General features: G+C 30.6%; 1 protein-coding gene across 2 annotated transcripts in view; it reads right to left on the bottom strand.

Annotated features, from left to right (window-relative positions):
- Window positions 1-2,641: 2,641 nt before the first annotated feature.
- The window catches only part of LOC136972727 (zinc finger CCHC-type and RNA-binding motif-containing protein 1-like), a 33,664-nt gene continuing 12,512 nt past the window's right edge, over window positions 2,642-23,793 (bottom strand). The window contains exons 4-6 of one of the 2 annotated variants that reach the window (XR_010880379.1): window positions 17,915-17,999; window positions 6,586-6,707; window positions 2,760-2,888 (exon numbers count right to left, since the gene is read on the bottom strand). Coding sequence is in view for 1 of the 2 variants with exons in the window: in XM_067267334.1 (XP_067123435.1) it covers window positions 2,745-2,888; window positions 17,915-17,999 (229 nt within the window). In the remaining variant the exon portion in view is untranslated. Of the gene's footprint in view, window positions 2,889-6,585; window positions 6,708-17,914; window positions 18,000-23,793 lie in introns of both variants that reach the window. The other variant, XM_067267334.1, reaches the window with a different exon arrangement.

The following is a 23,793-nucleotide window of genomic DNA, read 5'->3' as shown; positions in this document are numbered from 1 at the left end:
GCGTTCGACTGTTCGTGCTCCCGACAGACTCCTCCTGGAGGGGAGCCGCCGGCAGTCGGCCCAGTGTTTAACATCACTACTTACTGATTCACGGTAGTTCTTGAACAAAAGAAAAATGAAACGTATACTAAACTACAAGTAGCGCCACCTAGTGGAAAACTAAAATGGCGTAGAATGCATTGTGAAAGGCAAGAAATCGTAAATATAACTTTCTTATTTTTTGACTCCGGTCCAAAAGTAGCGTATCGTTGAACTCGTCTTGGTCCCCTGAGTTTAGATGTATATTGAAAGTCCCGAAATTCCATAGGGTGCAATCTATACAACTTCGTTTTATTTTTCTGATAAAATAATTGTACATGTATGCAAACAAAGCAACTCTGATACGAAAGCAAAATAGTACAACGTTGCCAGATCTGACATTCTGACACTAAAAGTAGACAAATTTTAATATTGATAATTATTCTATTTCGTACATTTGAATAAAAATTTATTAAAATAAATAAGCTTAGCAAGTCTTTCACAAATAATTTTATTTTGTTGTCTTGATACTAAAAATAATCGGTTTTGGATATCGATATTCATACGAAACGAACCCCCTAAATGAAATTCCTGGATCAGCCTCTGAATATCATATCTTTTGTTAACATTGAAATTGTTCTAATAACTTAATAATGTAGCTTTGTTAGTCTATTTTAATATATAACCAGTGTTTTAATTTTACTTCATTTTATTAGTCTGTTTGGGTTCAAATGAAAAATAGTGCGCAATAAGGATAGGGGGATATGTGGGCTGTATTGGAAAAATGTATTTTCATTATTAGTGTCTATTACAATTTGTTGTTGTTGTTGTTGTTATCGATTTTGATATTTAAAATTATTAATTTCAATTATCGAATCTTCTATTTCAGGTGATTCCTACAGTTCCAAAGGAACGTGATGAGGCACCAAAACATGGAGATGATTTTGAGGGTTAGCTTTTAAACTCGTAGCATTAATTAAATCATTTATGTTCCTTTGAATAAAAAAATTTTTTTGTCACTTCCATGCATTTGCGTTTCATGATTTACAAAGTACGCTATATTGAGAACAGTGTTCCCAAAACTTTTCACATTTGACCGTTTTTACTCTTGAGAGCCAGCTATTTTCATTAGTTACCCAATTAACTTCTCTAGGTTGTAGCTTAATTATCTCTTGGAAAAAAATGGAGTGAAAATAATAGTTTAAACTTAGGTACATCGTAACAGGCCTCTTTACCATAGTAAGAATTACAAAATTTTTGGAGTCTGACCAAGAAAAAAGTAACTCGAAAGGGCAGAAAGACATTTCATATATTAATTGTGTCCCGTGTCACAGTCAGAACGAATTCTCTTATAAAAATGAGATAAAACAGTGCAAATAGATGGTTTCTGTACAACGGACCATCCTATTTGTGTCTAGCAGTAATATTAATGTTTCCTACGAAATTTAGAGACAGAGGTTTAATTCCCCATAAGAGGGGATTTTCAACAACAAAAAACACGGCTGCGAATAAAAATGTTTTCGGCAAATTAAAAACATGTTTTTAAATTGTCAACAATAACAAAATAATAATGTAACCCTGTTTTGAAACTGTAGGAGAGCTTTGGGTTGGGCCGATGGTTAGAATTTCTTTTCTAACAATCTGAATTTTTGAAGGTCAAATTTCGGTTAATATGAATAAGTTTATAAGAATTACTTCGCTTTTGTTGTGTAATAGACTGACAAGAACTGTGAACTGACTGGGTAAAATTTACACGCGTTACAAATAAAAATATCAATTTCGCAGAGTGCAACTACAAAAGCCCACAATTCGAACAATTTCTCGAAAATAAATACGCAGTTCTAATATACTACCGTGGAATAGATTGGGTGAGCAAAGGAAATATGAAAAAATTTCATAATGAAAGTGATAGGAAAGTCTTTCCGGATGTTAAGAGCCACGATGGATGAGGAATCTGGATTTTAAATGTAAACGAAAATAAACAGTTTATTGGTAATTTGTCCTCCCGAGTAACATCACAATTATAAAACACGACTAAAGTAAGAAATAATTTCATTGGTGTATTTAATCAGCTTGGGACGGGCAATATTTCGAATATTTTGAAATATTCGAATCGAATCGGTCGATACTTTCGACACGCAGTTTTATTTTTCCATTTGAGAAAATTCACTAAAAATTACGATCGAATCTAATTGGCCTTCGCATTTGCGGATTGAATTTTAAAAATATCACCGACGAAACAAATAATTGTCATTTTGTCCGGAGAGAAAGTAGATTGTCATTTTGTCCGGAGAGAAAGGTAGGAGGTTAGCCGAACTATTTCCTTTGCAACCAATTACACCATTTGAATGCGAGAAATAAACGAGCCGAGCGGAAATAATTTTGTTCTATTGCAATTTACACGGCGGAGAATACGATGCAGCGTTTACGAATTATTCTTTCCGCTTTCAATTTATTATACGTAAAGGAATTAAATTAGTGGCCGATCTCCAATTAAAATTAAATTAAAATTTTTATCGTGCTTCTAGGTTATTATCGCTATTATAAAGCCAAACCGTTATTGTCGTTTAATTCCAGAAAAATGTATTAATAATTTTTAATTACGGTACGTAACAACACTGGCTGGGATAATTTCTCTGTCCTATTTATTTATTTTTTACTGTTTATATTTACAAAGGTGTGAATGTTCGCTTGCTTCTATTTACATAATTTTAAAACGACAAAAATTAATTATCTTCTATCTCTTCTTCGTCGCTAAAATACGAACTCTGGCGGAAGCGAAGCTTTTTGGCGTTGGAAGGGGAAGAATTACTCGACGTGCCTTCCGCGTTCTCCCTGTTCTTTCGCTTCTCCTCTTCTACCAGTTGCTGCTGCAAAATGAATTTTAAAATCGTCAGTAATATCTTGAGGCCCCTTTCGAAGTCCCGAAAAAACTACAATTACGCGACTTTCAAAATTAACTTTTATTTCTAAATAATTTTATTTATATTTAATTACAAGATAAACTTTCGAAAAAGTAAGATCATTTATACTCGTACCTTTATATAAACGACGTACGTTTACCGAAATGTTAAAGGAGGAAATTACTCTATCGACGTATCAAAGACAGTAAAAGAAATAACGTTCTTCTATTACTATTGTTCTTTTGCCAGTAGCGTTTTAAACTGATACCAATAAAAATTCGTAAAAATAAAATCGAATACGTCAAATATTAAAATATTTCTTGTAGGAAGATAAATATAAAGATACTAGAAATGAACTGAAAATACGATTAACAATTGTAAAAATTAATACGAGCAATTATTTATTGTGACATGGTCACAATGCCGGACTCCAATTTGTAATCACATTTTTTTTTTTAAATTTAAAATATATACTCTCCACTTCAAATTAGCAGTGTCTTGCCCCTGTACATCATACTTTTCTTGTTAGCAATACAGTCGTGCCAGTCATCTAACTCCCTTCAAGGGAAAATGTTTGAATTGAAATCACGTGGCTTCCGGTTTGCATCAGAAGTTCGTATACAGGGATGAATCCTGACCAAAATGTTTGGGCATGCTGAAAGTTATAATAAGAATAATAGGCCTATCTCTAGCATTAAACAATAGGCATTTGGTGTGAATAAAAAAGTATGGACTATTATAAAGCCCATTTTATCTACACGTGAAATATATGAAATATATTTTAATGAAAAAGTATTAAAAATTTATGATAATAATTCAAATTTTGTGGGCTTTCGACACTGGGGGCCCAAGGCTTAACCCCTATTAATCTCTATGTAAATCCGCCCCTGTACACAATACATGCATGCTGACTGTGTACCGCAAGTTTTTGATACAATCTGGCCGTGTTAAATGCTTCGAATGACGTCATGCGCGCGCACTTGTTTGCTGTGTCAAACCTACACACGAGCGAGCGAGCGATCGAGTTCCCGAAGCATGGCACTGACTTAAAACGGCTAGCTGCTAGCTGCCAATGTAAAAGCAAACACAAATGTATTCTAACGTTTACACGTTAGAATAAATTATTATTGGAATATTTGTTCTCATATAAAAAGTATATTGACAGTCAAAACTTTTTCTTAAGCATGCGGCGCATGCTAAGCAAGCCCAGAGAATTCGCCCCTACGTATAGTTAGTCGGTTGGATTTGAGGTTTTGTGGCACTAGGGTTTAGGTAGGCCAAAAAGTCGTATACAGTTAATTGGAGCCTCCTGTCCCTAATTTTTCCATATCTGGTCTCGGCTTTCATCCATCTAACTCCGTTCTCGAGATCAAGGTCTACAATTTTTTCAAAATGCAGCCCAATAACAGCAAAATATCAATCAAGAGAAATTATTTTTAATGTAACAAAATACAATAAATTAAAAATTTAACAAGACGAAACTCTTTTGACTGATATATAAATTATAATAGATCTGCTGTAGAAATGTAGTAAACAAATGTAGCCTTACATTTCTCGTTCTATTGTTTCGTCATTTCGACTACGGATGGACAGAAGAGCGCAACTCTCTTTATCTATAAGAACTATATAGATCGGACAATAGAATTTGGAAGATAAAGTATGGATGTGCAAAATCGGTAGAAACATTCTTTCCGATGTCTTGACATTATATTTATGATTTTCCACACAAGGAGACATTTTCTCTTCATCCGTTCCCAGTTCTATAGCGACCGAACGAGACGTTTTCTCTCTCAATCTTATGGTTACTCTCTCTGATCGACGAGATACTCCGAAAGTCATTTTTTCCCGAGAATGACGTCTTATAATATTTCTCGCTCGTTTGTCGGTTCAATATACTCCGACCCGAAGACAATAATTAAAAGAGAAATAATGTTTAATGGCTAGCACTCGTCCGGCTTAACTAATAATTAGTTACGCCAGGCGAACAAAACCCAATAACTGTTTTCTTCGGAATTAAAAATGTCTGGCTGTCTGCTGATAAAACTTACATCTGCACATAAGGACGGGTTTTAGTATTTGTACAAAATTAATAAAACCACAAATACTCTATTGTCCAGTCACATTCAAACAGTGAACTCGAATAAAATTATGTCGAGAAGTTCAACATAGATTAATTTACAGTGATCAAAAAAGTATTTAATCAAATGAGCGAACCATCGAATATCGGTGCACGTTAAGCCGTGTACGAATCGACTATGCAATTGAACGATGATAGAAAAAGAATTTAAATAAACCAGAATTCTTTTTATTAATTTAAAAAACTAGATATAAAAGGCCAACAACAGAACAAAAATTTTAATCGTCGCTAATCTTAAAAGGAATATTTTTAAAACGGTTCGCTGTCGATATTATTTCGCCTTTCAAAAAATATAACTTACAAGTTAATTAAAAGAGGAAAACACGTCGAACGAAAATAATCTGTCTGACACTCGCGTAACTTGGAAATTCTTGTTTCTTCCAAAATTCGAATATATTTTTATTTCGTTCTTGGAATATTTCCAAATTCCCGTCGTCCCTCGTTCGCCATTGATTAATTTAAGGATAAGCGCCACCGTACAAATACTACGAACCTCAATTGCGCCCGTTATGGGCAACCAGAATCGTAAAGGGATCTAACGGCGCTAGAAAGGAGAACAACGCTTGTAATCAAACCGAATACGCTCAAATGCTATCGTTCAGATGGACTTTTAATGTCGAATCGAAGTCTATGTGGTAAAATAATTCGATTAAAAACTGCAATAGATTCTGTAGTTCTGAAGAAAGCGCCAAGGGTACAATATACTTTTAGAGGAATGTGAAATACCTCTTAAATAAGCGATCTAACCAGACCGTAATTAAACCATACAATATAATAAAGAAAACAAGCTGTATTTTGTTATCTGACTCCTTATTTGACTATAAATTATTTTCTCGGGTTATATACACAATTGAGAAAACAGAGAATATTGGATAAATGAAAAGCTATGCGACAGTTTGAACAGAAACTAATCTGAGAGAACGATTTAGTGTCAAAGAAAGAGCTTCTGTCGTTATCTGATTCTATAGAAATCTAATATGAAAATACATAATTTACGGTAGGAAATTAAGTTCTCAAAAAATTTCTATTCACTCACCGAACAATCAAAAACAACCACTATGACGAAGACTGAACGGAGTTTAATGGTAATGACAAAGTTTTATTAATAAAATAACATCTTATATAAATGAAACTGGAATAAAATTACGGTTCTACATAATTGTAATTAGTAAATAGTATAGTTAGTAAATAATGGGATTAATGTGTAATGAATGCAGTAAGATTAAATGTTTTTAACATTAAAAAAAAACAGACCAAGCTTGTAAATATAAATCTGTCATAACAGATTATAAATTACATTGAATAGTTAAATTGCCAATTTTGTATACATTTATAGATATTTTATGATTATAAATTTTAATAAAAATATCAATCTTTTTCTAAATCTAAGGTCCTCTTGCTACACATTAACTGAAGCTTGTAAACTATTGGCAACTGACAATCTGAAAAAAGGAATAGAATAAACTATTCAAATTTGGAAGACCCAGAAGAAAAAGTCCAGAATGAAGAAGTTAGTGATTTATCTACATGTTTCAATCAATTCCTGGATTTGAAGAGTGATGATGAAGCTCATAACTTGTTGAAATGATGCAGATAAAAAGCGGTTTCAAGTCTTAACTGACAATGAGATTATGGTAGGTATGAATAACCTGCTGAAAATGAAATGAATGAATAGGACACTGAGCAAGATCGAAGCAAACTGGGTCTGATGTATGCTGATGCATTTGTTGTATTAGTGTAATAGTGAGAAGTATGAAAAGCAATCACAGTCTTCTAGTACTCAACTACTTCATTTCAAATAGATCAGGAATCCAGCAACAAAGAAACAAAATTCTATCAGTGCAAAGGAAAATAAATGATTACTTCTTTCAATAAAAGTAAAGTATTACTCTATAACACTCATTTGCAATTTTTGTTTTATTATTCTGATGCAATGCATCGCATCACATAAACTTTTTCTAGCATATATGGCAGGGGTGGGCAAGCAAGAGTTCAGTGGGAGCCGAAATGTAGGTTTTGCAAAATGCATGGGAGCCGCAGTTCCGTACTGTCATGGCAGATAGTATGGTAAGATGCGCAATTTTATTATATAATATAAATATAATATAAAACAAATATTGAACTTAAAATACTAAAAATAAAGATTATTCTCAGTTTTAAAACAAGTAAAAACTACTTTGACTTAATCCAACTTCGAGGAACAATACGAGTTTAAACAGACAAATCAATGATGAAAAAAAAATATTGAATTTTTTAATAAACATATTTTTGCAAAATTATAAAAATAAAATTGTAAAAATAATAATAAAAAACAGAAATTAACACTTTCAGCAAGAGCCGTATGTAACTCAAAAAGAGCTGAATGCGGCTCTCGAAGCCGCATTTGCCCATGTCTGATATATGGTTTGATGTTTGTTTATCCAAATCCTCTCTAGTCTCAATTAGTTTGAATAACAGAAGTTCTATGGGGGGTTTTTTTTATCTAGTCCTTTGAGAAATATGTAAACCACACCCTTCATGGTAGGATGGTGCTGTGATTATGTTATGTTAATAGTTTTTCAGCAAGAAGCGAAGTACAGCAAGAAAAATATAATTGTATGAAAATGTTATAAATCAGATGAAACAGATTGTGTCACAAGAAGAAACAAATAACTGAATCTATGAAGTATACAACAGGTTTAAAAAATTCACAATATATTGAAGAATACAGTAAATTTAATTGTGTTACAATAAAAAAAATAATGCAGTGGTAATCTCTTCTTCCTATTGATTTAAAGTATTTTATTAACCTTTAAATCAAAAATAAAATGTGAATCTCCAGTTCTGAAAAAAAATGTCTTTCATGTAGATAAAAGAAAACTGATTATTTATTGTTCTGGTTTTATCATTGAGTTGGTGTGAATTTCAATTACCATCATCATTTAATACACTTCATAACAGCATAAAAATCAGCAACAGTATCAAGAAGCATTTTATATAGTTTATTATTGGTGATGATGCAAGTTATAAATCACTCATAAAAAGAAAAAAATATTAAAATTATAAATTACTTATAATTTCAAATATATTACATTAATTAAATGAAACATCATCTCAAACCTTTCTCTCTCTAAATGAACATAAATGAAAAAAACAAGACTGAATTTCCATTTATATAATCTTATGTTTAATTAATACTATTTTCATATTAAAACATGAAATAAATTTTTTAATGATAAAAATAGCCTCTAATATTTGTGTTTATTATTAAAAATACCAACTTTTTGCCAGAATAATTCAAATTTTGAAGACAGTTATTCTGGCAAAAAGGGTTGATTTCACTTGTTAAAAGTGATTTCTTTGTTTCTTTTTTTTTTTGGAGTTGTGATAGCAGCTAAAAATATCTAATGTGACTTAAGTTGAATACACATTTATTCAATAACAAGATTAGCAGTAGTGATTAGCTTTGGATAGGATTAAAATCTAAAGTTACTCACTATATCCTTAACCTTATCCCATCTAAAGGTAGTGTCTTTCAATAAATAATGAAAAGTTTAGACAATCTAAAATTGTTAAGATTTAAAATTTCAAAGCAATTAGATTATTAAAAAACTAAATGAAACTGAAATGTTTTAAAAAGAATTATATGTAATAAAAATTATCAATATAAATGACAAAGAAATCAGAATATCCTGCTAGATGAAAAGTATCTAAAATAAAAGAATATTATACATATTATTAATAAGAAAATTACAGTATGTTTAAAAAATAAATATGTGTAAGATTGGTAGAGATATTCTTTCTTATGTCATGACATACACCCATGATTTTCTACATATGATGCATGTTATGTTTACATTAAAGAAAGCACATCATTTCATAAGGATTTTTATGAAATTGTGAAAGTAATATTGACAAAATTATAGTAAATGATAAAATACTTTCAGATTCATATAGATTAAAATATTGGAATTTTTGACTTGGTGGAAATCAAGATAAAAATTTTCCACAGGCATAACATTAAAGAAAATTGCATTTTATTTTTTTTGTTACTTGATTTCCAGTGAGTCAAAAATTCTAATATTTTAGTATTATATACGTCTCAAAGTGTTCTATCATTTACTATGATTTAGTCAATGTTGCTCTCACAATGTTATAAAAAAAGCCTTACGAAATAATATCCTTTAACCTAAATGTTTTTTTTGTAATACATTTTAGAAACATTATTTATCTGCTGTGAGAGATTTAGAATTTAAAAACGATAAGTTCAACAAAATAGTTACATTGATATTTCTAACTTTTAGCTCAAACTCTGCAAGCCTGGAATATATCATAAAAATAGCAACAAACTGAACCTTAAAAGAAATTCCAGGGTATTCTAACTTTTAAATTTCACTAATCAAATTATTTTTTCCCAATTAGAAAAGTTCCCCCTGTCAACCTATTTGGTACAGAAATAAAAAAAATTCATTAATAACTGCTACAAAACAAATCATAAAAGAAAAACAGCGTCTGATAAGTAGAATTACACTATGTTTGTTTGGATAATTGTCTTATAAATTTAAATATTTTCATTTACAGTTAAATCATGCTTGCTTCTACATTCTTAATAAGTTTCCTATAGATGTTAGGTTGCCAAATAAAATATGTGATAATGTTAATGAATAAATGTTAAAATTGCAAACGGATACAAAATAAGAGTTATTATTAGCAATTAACAACAAAATCTTTCATTAGCTATGAAGTGAATACCTATGCATACCATTTGATCATTTGATCTTTTTAGTCTATGGGATAAGTATCAAGCAGAAGTAATGAATTACATTTTTCACTCTGTCAAGGATAGCATTATTTTCTTCACAGGCAAATCATCCATCTGCAAACTGTATAGGTGGGCAAGTCTGAAAATTTACCTAAATTCATTTTCTGGAACTATTCTTACCAAGTAAATGTGTATACACATACATATGACTTAATCATATGTAATACAATATACAATATACATACAATATATATAATGAATTTTAACACAATAAAAAGATTATATATATTCAAAATCATACAGATTTGTATGATTTTGAATATATTCTATAACTCTAGTACTCTATAACTCAAAATATGATTTGAAAGCTAAAAATCTTTAAATGTAGAATAAATTGAATTTTAATTATTTTTTAACATGTTAAGATTCATTGGAAAAAATATACTACATAGCAAATATGTATGAAATCTGTGATATTGCTGATTATCCATTATTATTTCATCCAGAGACACTGAAAGAAATAATTATGTTTGGACTGATTAATAGTTTGAGCCTCCATAAAATTCTATTTCTAATAATTATTATAATACATGCTCAAAAATACACATTAATTTTCATTAAATCCAGCTATATACAGCCACATTTTTATTTGTTTACATCAAGCACATTTATATGGAACTGAAGTTAACTGAAATTTAATTTCAGAATTTAGAAACAAGTTTTTATGTATATTTTACTTCTTCAATACATATTATGTTATTAGTTAATAAATGATAACAAAAAATTAAAACAACAAATTAACCTTAAAAAATCTGAATAAAATACAAGTTACTTTTCTTTTGTACTTGTAAATTTTAGGTTATTTGTAAAAATAACCTAAAATTTTGCCATCCAACAGAATTTCAAAAATTTTAAAATTTTAGGTTAGCTGTACCATTATGAAGGACTACAATAAAAAGTATCAGAATATTTTCATTATATTGGTTTTTGTTTTTATTGTATAAGTATTATAAAAATGTCAAAGAGAATCTTACATCAAGGAGGAATGCACAAGAATTAGAAAACAACAATCATTTTTTCAGATATTCATTGTAACATAATTCTGTATGCTATGTTAGTTATTAAGTACAGTCAAACCTGTTTTTATGCGCTCTTTTTATGTGCGATTTTTATTTGTGCGATTTTTTTAATGCGAATTTTTAATTTGTGCGGTATAGTTGGCGACTAGTCTCGTGCGATTCGTCATGTCTCATGTTGACTTATTATAGCTAAATAAACTTATTATAGCATAAATGCACTTATTATAGTAATATTATTGCATGAATATGCGAAAAATGAAATAATTTACTTTTTAAGTCAACAAAACACCACCTGGACAAAAATATGTAAAACAGACGATAGACCAGACGATGCAGTCAAGTGCTGACATCTGTTGTCAATAAATTCTATTTCGTATGGTTTTGAGTTATTTTCTATGTGAGACTTTTTTTATGCGGTCCCTGTTGACCGCATAAAAAAAATTATTTTTTTAATTGTGTTGCGAAAACTATTATTTACAGCCATTCGTGAAGTTTCGTGAGAGTTTTTTTAATGCGTTTTTTTTAATGCGGTCCCTATCCCCCGCATAAAAACAGGTTTGACTGTATTTTGGACTACTGCAGTTACAAAAACTTCTGAAAAAATATATTTACAATTATTTTGAAATATTTAAAAAAAAAATATTACAATTCTTTTTCAAATTATCTCTTACCCATACTATTTAAATACATTCATTTGTACATACATTCTTAAAAATGATTACATAAACTATTCATCCACCAATACATAACACTGGTTCTAAAAATACAACAATTTTACTTTTTTGTAAAACTATTAAATGATTTGTTAAAAACTCTTACCTAAGGAACTCAACACACCTTGTTTTTCACCTTCTTTTTTCAGTGTTTTAATACAAATACTGAAAGAGCTCTAATATCAACCTGTTTTTTGTATAAAAATTACCAACTCCTTAATCTTACTTAATCCTTAATGTTACTTAATCTTAATTAATTTACACTATCTAGCCCAAATATCAGATACAATGATTTATCTATAATTTATCTTAAATTATCATTTATTTTATTTCCAATATTCCTTTTCTTTCCAATATTTTTAAATTTTCATATAACTATCTTTTATAATAATTCACTTCATTATTTGTTTTCAATTTTTACTGATTTTAAACTAATTTTACAACCATTTCACTGATAACATTTCACCACTGCTGACTTGTAGTAATTATATTTTATTGCTCTAATGTGTTCTGAAATTCTTACACTTAATTTTATTTTTGTTTCCCTTACATATTTATATTTATTACCACAGTTGCATTTAACAGAATACATAACTTGTGTCTTTTTTAATACTGTACTCTATCTTATTTCTTATTCCTTTTTAGTCTTAATAATTTACATACATTATTATTTTGTTATGGTATTAATACTGTTTTCATTTTTTGCTATCTTTTTAATTATTTCAAAAAATTTTGAATCATAAGGTAACTTAAAAAATTTGACATTGCTTTTAACTATTGTTATTTTTTGTTCTAATTTAAGCCATTTTGTAAAATTACTTTCAGGTAATTATTTAATAAAAGCATAATTAATAATCGACTTTATTTCATTTTATTGTTATATACTTTTTATTGTTCTATTTTTAATTTTATTAATATACACTAAAAAAAAAGTTTTGTAACCTTCTGCTGAAGAGAGAAATACTTAATAAATAGCATTCCATACAGAATTGTGTTACAATAAATATCTGAAAAAACAATTGTTGTTTTCTAATTGTTGTGCACTCCTTCTGCTTGATGTAACAAATCCTTAAATAAAGTAAGATTCTCTTGGACATTTTTATAATACTTAGTATCATAGTACATTTTTTACTTATTAAAAAATTTTATAATTAAAATTATTATTTAATATTGTTATACTTATTTTGTATAATAATAATAATAATAATAATAATAATTAATAGATTATTTTTTCAATACACAATGTCTTTACACTGCAATAATTTTGATTCTTCTTTCTTCTTTTTTAAAAGAAAACATATTTAATTTTGTCCTATTTTGTAACAGCTTTGATTTTATCTCTATACTATCCAAGATCTGGCCCATTTCACAAGATTAGTACAACTGCTTGAAGATTGAAGTCTGACATTTGTAATAATAGGTTTTTGTGTCTGCTTAAATTCATAAAAATATTTTTTCACAAATATATGTTAAGCCCAAATCATAATTTTCTAGGTCATTGCTCTTGCATTTCTGAAATTTTCATTCATTCTTTTGTTGGATTACATGTTAATCGGTCTTACTGATTATTTGGTGAGCAGGCACAATTAGAAAAGAAAGAAATAAAGATATTAATGTACACACAATTTTCAATTTTTTTAATCGTAAAAATTTTAGATCAAGTTTATTACAATTTCACTTTCTCCTTCAAGTTTTTATTAAATTCATCAAATAATTCATTAAATATACTGAAAAGAAGTCATTCAGCCAATTTTCATCTTTATATTTCACAAAGAATTGAATCTTCACTTTCATATCTAAGAATTAAATTATTTATTCTCATAGGTCCCACATGCAATATTTTGAAAACTTAATTCACACTTAGCTATCTTATATTTAATGTTGTATTTTCAGATTGTGTTGTATTGATTGTTAATGCCTTTACCGAAAAATTAAATATTGATGATGGCTGAGATCATTAGATTTAACAAAAATTAATATTTTTTATTGGTTTTTTTTATACATTTTTTAGATTAAGGAGTTGTATATTTTTTGAAATCAAATTCAGTGCAATAACAATATGGCATCTTTTTATTTGGTTTACAGTTTTTCTAATACTCAAACATTTCTTCAGTAAACTTTAGACATCCATCTACATTTATACTGGCAATGTTTTTCCATTTTATCTTTAATTAGTTCATTAACTTACTTAAAGCAGCTAATAGATCTTCATTGGTGGTTCTCTCTTTCAATTGTTGCAATCCTTGCTAATTTCTGAACTATTTCAAAATTATTTATTTCTCTAATACATAAGACAATTGAGCTTTGTCAATAGTTTTGAAGTTTTCATCCAAAACCAGCAAAACATATTCAAAATTTTTATACTTACTTCACAAATTGGAAAAATAAATCTAAAATTTTATCTATTTATTACTATAAAAGGCTTTGGTAAACTTATATCTTTAAACATTTTTTCCCCAAGTCATACTTGTCTAATCATCATCCACCATCATCACATTCCTTTAAAAATTCTTCCTCTCCAAAAGGCTTATTTCTCTTCATAATACTTAGCACAGCTAAATAACTAGCTTTTGTTTTAGTTACTATGTTTGAATTTTCTTTTAAAAAATTTTCTGCTATCTGTTTACAATATTGAGTTGTTCAAAAAGTAATTTTGTTTTTTTTTTACAAAAAAAACAATTTTCTTATAATATATAAATATTTTATTGAATTATATATTGCATTTTTGTCAATACCTGTTGCCATCTTTCTGGTAGTAGCATAATTCCATGTTCATAAAATTTTTGATCTTTGCTTACAAAAAATTGATCCAAGTGATTTTTGACATCATCATTTGAAGTAAATGTTTTATCGTTTAAAAAATTTTGTAAAGACCAGAACAAGTAATAATCTGAGGGTGCCAGATCTGGCGAATATGACGGGTGCGGTAGCACATTCCATCCAAGCTGTAACAGTTTCTGACAAGTTACCAAACTTGTGTGAGGTCTGGCATTATCATGTGAAACACTACACCTTTCCTGTTGATCAATTCTGGTCTTTTCTGTTTGATGGTATCACTCAATTTGTCCAGTTGATGGCAGTACACTTTCAAATCAATTGTGGAATTGTCTGGTAGAAGCTCAAAAAAAAAAAAAAAAAAAAAACCAATTCCTTTAAAATCCCACCAAAACACAGAGCTTCACTTTTTTTGATAAATATCAACTTTTAAAGTGTTTTGAACCAGCTCATCTCTCTACTCCATGATTGCTTGTGTTTGATATTGTTATAAACAATCCATTTTTCGTCACCATTTATGATTCACTTCAAAAATGGATCATTTTCTTGACGTTTGAGAAGCTAATCACAGATGTCAATGCAACAGAGCAAATCTCTTTCTTTAAGAACACGTGGATCTCATATATCAAGCTTTGAAACTAAACCAAGACATTTCAAGTGATCATAAATGATTCGACAAATTTTATCTCTTAGTGATTTCTCAAGTTGTTATTCAGCACTTTGCTTCAATCAATACCTTTATTTTGTTTCATCAGCTTCAACTGGCCTTCCAGAACATTGTGCAACTTCAATATAAAAACTACCAGAATGAAATTTTGCAAACCAGTTTTGACACTATCACTCTGTCAACACATCTTCTCCATACACGTCACACAATTTTTTTCTTGCTTAAACAGCATTTTTACCTTTTGGTAATAAAAAAGTAAAATATGCCAAAAATGCAGCTTTCAATTTTCCATATTTGATGGAACAGAAAAAAAAAAAAACCAAACACACAGAATCAAACAAAATTTTTTACAAATAAGCCTTGAAATGTCAGCTGTTAAAATATATAATGACAATACAGTTTAAAATGAATTGGCAAATAAAGGGTACGTTCGTTAAGTCAAACGAGTTAAACGAGAATGACGTCATAGTTATTCTTGTTTCGTTAGACTTTTCGAACGATTCGTTATAACTAAATGTCTGTTTCTAAAATCGAAGATATGAATGTTGATATTGCAGCCTTATTCAAAATATTTTTCTTAGGTTGCTTCGGACGGACAGTCATTTCAATCATTTCACGTTTTAATTCACAATTTAAACACTCGAGTAGATCTAGAAACATCGATATCGTCAGGCGCCATTTTCTTAACGAAGTAAACTAACTCTTTCCTTCGTGAGCTTCGTTAGAGTTTCGTTCGATACGTCATCACTGCGGAGCATGCGCACTGAGAGAGACTACTACTATTCGAACGATTCGTTACTAACGCGTTTAACTCATTCGACTTAACAAACGTACCCAAAAATACAACTAATCCCTCTGGTGGTAAAAAATGAAATTATTTTCCAAACAACCCAATATTTAATAGTTTGACAGCTTTATTTTTCAATTTTTTTTCTGAAAAATTAATAAACTTGTCAGAATATTTTTATTGAAAAGTATCTTTTTATATTGTATTCTTTATGTTTCCAAATCAAATAAATTGCATTGCTCTGAATCGACATAAAAAGATTTAAAGCTCCAACTTTAAAACTTCTTGAATTTAGCATTAACTTTCTTAATGCATCATAGATAATCTAAAAACAAATACTCCTATATGGTTTCATTAAAATAACAGAGTAAAATTATATTTATACTAGCAGATAGGCTCGACGTTGCTCGGGCAAAAGTAATGATAGCGAAGATTAAGATTATTACGTTATAGTCACAGAAAAAAAGAGTAATTTCATCAACAAACTAAATATTTTTAATAAAAGGTCGAATTTGAAAATCGAATATTGTAATATTGTTCGATTTTCACGACGTATTCTGATTATATCGTTTGATTTTCATCGAATGTTCTAAAGAAGAAAAGTCGAGAAAAACCGAATTAATCTGTTTAAATTTGAAAATCGAATATGTTCTAACATATTACTTTTTTTTTTTTCCTCCAGTGCCTGTAAATCTTGCACATCGCCTTCTCTTGTTTTCCATTGTTACTTAACACTTCTATTGATACTTAACACTTCCATTGTTGATGGAAGTGTTAAGCCTTAATCCTGTCCCTCTCCCCGTGGGGAGAAATTTCAAAAAATCCCTTCTTAGTGTGCGTTTTTGTGACGTACCGTAACTATGTACCAAATTTCAACTTTCTACTCTTAACCGTTTGGGCTCTTAACATTTCCATTGTTACGTAACACTTCCATTGTTAACACTTCCATTGTTGACACTTCCATTATTACTTCACACTTCCATTGTTGCTTCACACTTCCATTGTTACTTAACACTTCCATTGTTGATGGAAGTGTTAAGACTTAATCCTGTCCCTCTCCCCCGTGGAGAAGAATTTCAAAAAATCCCTTCTTAGTGTGCGTTTTCGTGATGTACCCTAACTGTGTACCAAATTTCAACTTTCAACTCCTAACCGTTTGGGCTCTGCGCTGATTATTATTATTATTATTATCAACTCGTTTCGATTATATATATAGAAGCAGGACAAAATTAATTTTTAATTATTACTACTATTTAATTATATTGCTAAAAATTTTTTCCAATGTTTAGAACTAGCAAAAATTAAATTTCTCAAAACAAAAATTTCATATAATTTTTAATCTGGTTTTGCACTTCTAATTTTCTAAATCTGTTTCTCTTACATTAATAGTTTAACCAAATTGTTAATGCACAACACTACTAAACCCAAGAGTATATATTTTAAATTAAATAAATTAAAAATTGCAGCTTGTCATTGTGATGATGTGATAATAAATAATTGCTCATTTAGCTTAGCGAATAGTCATAGTTCCTTTCGCAATGAACTATACAACTAACTGATGGTTTTGGAGAATTTTTAAAGGCATTGCATTTATGGTCACGAATAAAATTCTATGAAATAAGCCTAAAACAAATAACTCTTAGAAATAATACTAGTTCCCTGAATATTATTGTCTCAATGAAATGTTGAATTTTAAGAAAATAAGAAACTTAATTTTTATTCTAATTACTGTTGAAACCTCAACATTTCTAATCCTCAAATCTTTTTAATAAAATTCTGTTATAATGCTTTTCTATTTTCATTCACTGCAAATGAAATAAAAGGAGAACTGGATTTCGACCCCTTCTCTATGTTATTATACATTGCAATCAGATATTTCATCAAATTTATGATATGTTTATTATATAATAAATAAAAATTAGGAAAATCTTTTTCACTTTAAGAAAAGGCAGTTGAATTAGTAAAAATCAGTCATAATAATGTAACTAATACAGTTGAATTTTATTTAAATTTTAACTTAAACTTTGTTCTTATTAACTAGCTTATTTTCTCATGCCTATGAAATTCATCTTATTATTCTAATTTTCAAATTACCTGATACTGAATAGCAGAACTTAAACTTTCTAATGCTGGATCTTCACCTTCATCATCATCACTATATTCTTCTTCTTCTTCTTCGCTAATTTTATTAAAAAAAAAAATTTTATTTTCAATTATTCCAAAAAGCTTTAAAACTGTATCAGTTATAAATAAACAAATCAAAAAGAAAATAAATAATAATAATAATAATAATAATAATAATAACTCTCCCGTGGTCACCACCTGGTCGTGGTGGGAGAGCCCAGTAATTTTACTGATCCATAGGGCAATGCAGGCTGGAGCACAAGCTCCTGGTAGGGACAGCCCATGCCAGTAAGGTCTATGGGGAGAAATGAAGCTAAGAGTGACCACACCCACATTCAGTGGAGATATTTATTATGGTGATAACTAGATCAAAGTGTGATACCGGCTCGGACGTCGCCCGGGTTAACAAGGTCCGCGTTCGTGGGTTAGGCAGAGGCTCACGTTCGAAAAATAGGTCACAGTCTCCCTTGGTTACCGGTGGCGAAAGCAGCACCGGCCCAAGCATGGCTACTGCAATGCCCTCAACAGATGTGAGGAACCAACCCAGCCTTGGTGTTTCTGTGGCAATGCATCCACAGACCACAAAGGCTGGAAAACCACGCCAACGGATGAAATGGACAGTAGAAATGAACGAGTTTATCATCCGTACTTATTACACCATCACAAAACTCGAAACAAACATGACAGCATACAGACAACAACTACACCATAGATTCACACAACAGTATTCTCATCTCACTGTCACCGAACAAAGGGTTGTTGATCAAAAAAGAACAATTATACACAACAACCTTATTCCACAAACAACACTTGAACTTATCAAACAACAGGTTGCTGATCAAATACATCAACAGACAGAAACATCTAACATTAATGGAGATCATGTAACCTGTCAGGATAATCCAGCAACAAGCATTGATAATAACACACATACAACAATTACCACTAATGATACTACAGACACTTCCTCATCCATCACTGATAACATAGACTTGGATTTAGTTAATACGCTCTCACTTATATTTCAGGAAACACTCACTAAATATACAGGTACAGATCCCACACAACGACCACGAATACCAAAAATCAACACGTCAAAGGAAGTAGGAAAAACACTAAATTATGTAAACACTCACTTACTACCACACTACATTCATTCAATTTCTACACTCGCAGACATTCATACATTAGTTTATGCTGGGGCAGTCACAGTAGTGACACACCATGGACTGAAAGTACAATCACAGACAAATACACAGAAAACACAATTCTATCACAAGCCTGCCTGGCAGAGAAGAATAGAAACACAAATAAATGACATTAGACAGCAATTAGGCAGGCTAACACAATACACTAAAAACAACATAACACCCAAATTAAGGAAACAGCTCAAAAACATTTTCAAGAAAATAAAAACACACACAAAACACGAACATCACAACACACACATTACAGAATACATTGATACACTAAAACAAAAACTTGCTGCCAAAGCACGTAGACTCAAACGATACAAAACATGTACACTACGAAAACAACAAAATAAATTATTTACAAACAATGAAAAACTCTTTTACAGACAAATTAATAACAAAGCAAACACTGATACACAGCACAGTGGCACACCAACAGAAGAAGAACTCACAACATATTGGTCTTCTCTTTGGTCCAGTGCTGTCACGCACAATGCCGATGCAGGCTGGATCGAGGAGGAGAACAGAAACTTGCACAACATACCAACTATGCCCTGTGCTGAAATAAACATACATGATTTCCAATACACTGTTAACAGAACACACAACTGGAAGACACCTGGTGTAGACAACATTCACAATTTCTGGTACAAAAAGTTCACATCACTGCACCAGGAACTAGCTAAACACCTAACACACATCATCATCAATCCACAAGACATGCCAAATTTTCTTACTCAGGGCATCACCTACATGAAACCTAAAAACAACAATACCACAGACCCCACACAATACAGACCAATTACATGTCTTCCAACACTCTACAAATTATTGACATCCTGTATTGCAAACAAAATATACAAACATGTTGAAGAACACGACATTCTAACAGAACAACAAAAAGGTTGTCGTAGAAACCACAGGGGATGCAAAGAACAGTTACTCATAGATTCAGTCATTCTACGGCAAGCACACAGACAACACAGAAACATACACATGGCATATATAGACTACAGAAAAGCATTCGACAGTGTTCCACACAGTTGGCTGCTACATATCCTACACATGTACAAAATACATCCATCACTCATTGCATTCTTTCAAAACACTATGCAGCACTGGAGAACAACACTACATCTGAGGGTTAGTAACACTTCCATACAAACAAACCAAATTTTTATTAGGCGAGGAATTTTTCAAGGAGATTCCTTGAGTCCTCTCTGGTTCTGCCTAGCCTTGAATCCATTATCCAACTTGTTAAACAACAGGCAATATGGTTACAATATCAGACACAAAAAAACAACACAGTTTACACTGTCACATCTCATGTACATGGATGACATAAAACTTTATGCATCCACACAAAAACAACTTCATCAACTCCTACAAATCACACATTCATACACCAAGGACATACAAATGAAATTTGGCCTAGATAAATGCAAAACACTTCACATAGAAAAAGGAATCCTGAAGAAAGAAGATTTTGCACTTGGAAATGGAGACATTATTGAATCCATGGAAGAGGGTGAGCTCTACAAGTATTTAGGATTCCAACAGGCCAAACTAACAGAACATGCACAAATAAAGCAAAGATTGATTAAAGAATACCAAAGTAGGTTAAATGCTATTCTCAGAACACAGTTAAATGCAAAACACACAGTTAAAGCAATAAACACATATGTCATCCCAGTACTCACATATTCTTTTGGAGTTATACATTGGACTCACACAGATCTCGAGCAACTCCAAAGGAAAACAAGAACTACACTTACTAAGCATAAACAACATCATCCTAAATCTGCCACAGAAAGATTAACCCTTCCACGTAAAGATGGCGGACGTGGCCTGATTGACATAGTTAACCTTCACTACAAACAAGTACAGTCACTGCGAGAGTTTTTCTACAAAAAACAAGAAACATCACAATTACATAAAGCAGTAACTCTAGCAGACTCAAATAACACACCATTAAACTTACACTCACATCATATGGACACAACGCAACATATAAAAAGCATAGACACCATTAAGCAATCGTGGGCTCGAAAGGCACTCCATGGCAGGCATCCTTACGATCTGGCCCAGGATTTTGTTGACAAAACTGCGTCAAACAGCTGGTTAGCTCGGGGATGCCTCTTTGGGGAGACGGAAGGATTCATGATTGCCATACAGGATCAGGTCATACATACTAAAAACTACAGAAAACACATACTCAAAGATGCAACACTCACAAATGACACATGCAGAAAATGTCACATCATGTCAGAAACTATACAACACATCACCTCTGGTTGCAAGCTCTTGGCACAGACAGATTATTTACACAGACATAACCAAGTAGCAAATATAATACACCAAGAGCTTGCAAAGAAACACAAATTAGCAGACATCCACGAACCATACTACAAATACATTCCACAGACAGTATTGGAAAACAACACGCACAAAATGTACTACGACAGAGCCATAATCACAGATAAAACAATTTACCACAACAGACCAGACATCACACTCATTGACAAACACAATAAAATCACATACATTATAGACATATCCATTCCAAACACTCACAATATACAAAACGCATGCACTGAAAAAATTAGCAAGTACACAGAACTCGCCCAGGAAATAAGGCATCTGTGGAGGATGGATAGGGTGCTTATTGTACCTGTTGTTCTCTCCTCTACAGGTGTCATACCACACACACTACACAAAAGCCTGGGCACATTAGAATTGAATAGAAACACATACATCACACTGCAGAAAGCCACTATATTGAATACATGTCATATTGTGAGAAAATTCCTGAATACAGACACACACACTGATACACTTCTTTAATTTCTGTTTTGGTTACTATGCCTTGACTTTGGTCCGGCATAGTACTTAGCCACCGGTGTATCAGTTATGAATAAACAAATCAAAAAGAAAATAAATAATAATAATAATAATAACATAATAGCTAACATATGTATTCTTTTTTAAATTGGTTTAGCTGTTATCTCATTGAAACTTTATGTACTTAAATTAATTGGTAATAAAGTAGCATATATTGATTAAACTTTGCCTGTTAACTTTAATATCTGCCTACTTTAAAAAAACATATAAAATATAATAATGAAATTATATAAAATGAAGCAATAATCTATATTTCATTTCAACAGATTACAAACAAAATTAGTTTCATTTTTTATTTTTGAGCATTAACTTCAAATTCAGGTTTGTGCAATTAAACATGAGTAAACATATTCATTATTTTTATACAGTATGTATTTATTGTCCATTGTAGCATTACATTTAACAACACTGAATTTTTGAGATCAGTTAGTTCCAATTAATGATGGCTAAAACATATATACAGTGACATTCTGTTGCCAGATTAGCGAATATGCCAACTTATAAGACAATGGAATTTTTCCTGGTTTTTTTTTTATTCCCTGGACACAATTTTACATATCTTCACATGTAAAACTGTACAAATTCACCTTTTATGATTCTTTAACAAGCCATTTCAATTTTTCCAGACTATTCCTACCCTTGGTTGGTTTGAAACAAGAACACTCTAATCTCACTATGTACACTTTTATCTATATCTATTCTATATCCTATATCTATTCTATTCTATTCTGTATATATTAAGAGCAAAACATTCCATCACAATGAACTGAAACTAACATTTCACAAAGAAGTGATGTAAATAGAGACTCAACTATGACTGCTTGGATGAAATATAAAAAATTAATCAAGATAGACAAGTATTTATCCATACTTTCCAAAATATTATGTTTAAATTCATATCATTTTAATTAATTAATTAATTTTGATTTTATTTTTAGTTTTGATGTAAAAGCCTGAGTTTTAATTATTATTTTATTATTTAATTCTTATTTTTAGTTTTAATTAACTGGCTACCTACATGTATACAAATACAGATTAATACCCAATGCACTGATAACTTTCCCTCAAAGATGAGTTCGACATGTTGGTATGAGGAACCAGGGGCCAATACGGGTGCTGGTTCCCTAAAAACCACTTAATTGGCAATGGTTTGGCAAAAACCACTCACTTTGTCACTGGATGGCTTAAATAGGAGGGCTAGTTGTCAAGTGGGGAGTACGATGGGTACATCGATTAGGTGTCGGCCAGCTACGAGATGAAGAGACAGGTAGGTCAACAAATAGCAACGTTTAATAAACTAATTAAAATGAAAATTACAGTAATATTTATGTATGCTTGACTATGATTATATCTTTAATTTCTACATTTTCTCTACTATCTAACAGTATAAAATACTTGTGGATTTAAAAAAATGATATTTTTATTTATATTTTCTGTAATTTGATCTGTAAATGCAAAAATTAAAGTTATCAAATATCAACTCACTATAAATCATTTCAACTTTCACTTATTGATATCAGATTTGTTAAATTTCACAGGATTGTATTATCTTTCAAGTTCAGTGTAGTAAAGCTTTATTTATTGTCTCCTGAGAAAATAATAGATTCTGCTGTTCCTCCACTGTGAAGGACAAAAAATGGCTAATCATTTTTATTATTTTGTTTTCAAAAACTCCCTTCTCTGTTAGTAGTGGGTCAAATGAGTAACAAATTGTTTTCTTGCACTCAAGGGAATATTTTCTTTTATATTTAACAA

The sequence above is a fragment of the Centruroides vittatus genome, unplaced genomic scaffold (assembly GCF_030686945.1).
Source record: "Centruroides vittatus isolate TY-2023 unplaced genomic scaffold, ASM3068694v2 contig_301, whole genome shotgun sequence".
In the NCBI taxonomy this organism is placed as follows: domain Eukaryota; kingdom Metazoa; phylum Arthropoda; class Arachnida; order Scorpiones; family Buthidae; genus Centruroides; species Centruroides vittatus.
The sequence above is the reverse complement of the archived record's forward strand: the minus strand, read 5'-3'. Positions and strand labels throughout refer to the sequence as shown.